The following is a 2,359-nucleotide window of genomic DNA, read 5'->3' as shown; positions in this document are numbered from 1 at the left end:
GGGAGTTCCAGTACCGTATTGCATAAGCAACAAACACTTTGTTTACAAATATATAAAGTGCAAGTAAGTCGCTTGAAACAATAAAACGATTCTTTTGCTTACGAACTAAATATTTTGAGCTAGTGTGCCAAAAATCCAGTTCGTTAGCTTGCTAACAACCGAAGTAGCCATGTACCGCGAGCTAGCGAAGCGACTTGGTTCAGGCAGACATCCGCGCTCTGGGCTCATCTAAAGCTAGCCTGGCTAGCGAGACGGCTAGCAAAATACAAATCAACTAACTTCCAGATAGCTCTCCGCCATTTTACAGCTAACTTACCTTGTTGTGAAATGTAGTCCCGCTAGAATCGTAACTTTTATTATTCTTATACAGCCTCCGTCTGAATTCCACTACAATTCGGTAAAAAGAGTTTAAAAGTCGCGGTCAGAGGCGGTTTCGGACGTTCTCTCACCCCGCTTGCTCCGTAGTTCGGTTTGTTGTTTCGACGACCTGGGAGGAGGAAATCCTGGTGCAGAGCTACCACCTAGCGGCCACAATACCCGTATTAGATAAACCGTTGACGATCTGACATCTAGTGGTCACTTATGGGTACTACATATGAGGGTTGCTGCTTTATGTGCACTGTCCTCTCTTACAACCTTCTGTGGAAAACGACAGGAGAAACAAAAATTAAGTCCAGAAATCTGAATTATTTCTGTCTATTTCTGTCGAACACTGAGTTAAATTTATCCCACTCCCATTATTTTTAAAAAGGGGAGGAGACAGGAGATTTTCTATACTAACTCATTAACACCATAAATAGGTCCTTCGCTTCCTTCAAGTTTTATGTTAGATAGTGAGTGAGGTATAACCTAACACCAAAATTAATTTGAATCCTTTTTGTGACACAGGTAATATAATTCATCCTTAGATATTTTTATTTGGCCACCTTACACCCTATTAATCAATCAATCAATCAATCAATCAATCAATCAATCAATCAATCAATCAATCAATCAATCAATCCCTAAATCTAAATGCATATGGATTAATATCTACACAGGCTCTTTGTAAAAGTCACATCAAACTTCACCTGAGAAAAAGAAATGTTTCCAGCTGATAACATTTTATAAAGTCTGTAAAACTGGAACAAGTCATGAGGAAAATTCATGATACTTATCCAGTTGTAGTTAAAAATATCAAAATGTAATAGTAAATAAACATGTCCCAAGTCCAATTATTCAAATTTATTCACTCTTGATGACACAACAGATTGCATGATGAAATGGTAAAATAATTTCACACCACACTGATTTATTCCAGGCCCTCAACTAGAGCTGATTTTGTCGATTACAAAGTAAAAGTCTTAATGGATTTACTAATCTACCATTTTAAATGTCCACACAGAGCAGCAAACATTGAGAAAATTGAGTTTAAAACATTAAGCACACCAGACTAAATAAATTAGCACAGAAATGTATGAAATTATAATGAAACTAATGAAATATTACATCCCATGTCCAGTTCATTGTGTTAAATGTCCTAAATGAAACAACAAAACATGACGCAAGTACATAAACCTATAGAAAGGCACCTCTGGTAAGAAAGTGTTGCAAAATGGGAAATTTTAGTGTATTAACAGGTGTAGTCATTAATGAAAACCAACATCAGCTATTTACAATCTCATCTCATTATTAACATCCATTTACCATCTCTGTGATTGTCAAAATATTATCTTCTTATGACATTCTCATACTCATACAAACAACATGGTCCTTAAATATATTACAGGCAATTTACCTTTAATATTAAATTACAATATTACAAAGTGAGAGAGCAGCATTCAAGTTTAGCAAGAGTCTGTGTGTCCTTAAGAGATATAGGTCTTGAGCTTCTGTAATATGGCTCCACAGCAGATTGGACACTTGACGAGTTTCTTTGAACACGTTTCGCAAGTGACCAGATGACCACACGGGATGAAGACAATAGAAATATCTTTGTCCATACATATTTTACATTGTTTTTCCCTCTGCAGCTTCATTAGTTTCTCCAGTGGGTCCTCATCTGAAAGACAGAGAAAGACAGGGAAATATAAAAACATATAATAAATATAAATTCACTGCTGCTCCCGCTTTGCTTGATAAAGTCAACAATTGTATTTGTTTATGCTATGAATGTGGCACAGTACACAGGGAGTAAAGTACCTTGTTGCTCTGTCATGGCAGTAGCACTCTCTGGTGTGTTGTTAAAGCAATCCTCCAAAAGCGCTTCCAGGCTGGAGTAGCCTGAGCCTGTCCTTCTGATCTTCATCAAGATGGTCTTTTCCACCACACAGGGCTCTAGACCCATCCCTATGGCATTCTGAGCCATGTCAGACTGGAG

The 2,359-nt window shown here is 37.4% G+C and overlaps 1 protein-coding gene across 1 annotated transcript; it reads right to left on the bottom strand.

The window, feature by feature from the left end:
- Window positions 1–1,847: 1,847 nt before the first annotated feature.
- On the bottom strand, window positions 1,848–2,347 carry LOC111652580 (baculoviral IAP repeat-containing protein 8-like). Its single transcript, XM_023402885.2, has 2 exons — window positions 2,182–2,347; window positions 1,848–2,041 (listed from the first exon to the last, which is right to left on the bottom strand). The coding sequence occupies exons 1-2, from the start codon at window positions 2,345–2,347 to the stop codon at window positions 1,848–1,850; spliced, it is 360 nt and encodes a 119-aa protein (XP_023258653.1).
- Between the last annotated feature and the right edge of the window lie 12 nt (window positions 2,348–2,359).

This window comes from Seriola lalandi, unplaced genomic scaffold, assembly GCF_002814215.2.
Source record: "Seriola lalandi dorsalis isolate HSWRI2012SDOR001 ecotype SW California unplaced genomic scaffold, Sedor1 jcf7180001973655, whole genome shotgun sequence".
In the NCBI taxonomy this organism is placed as follows: domain Eukaryota; kingdom Metazoa; phylum Chordata; class Actinopteri; order Carangiformes; family Carangidae; genus Seriola; species Seriola lalandi.
This window is presented reverse-complemented; position numbering and strand designations above follow the sequence as displayed.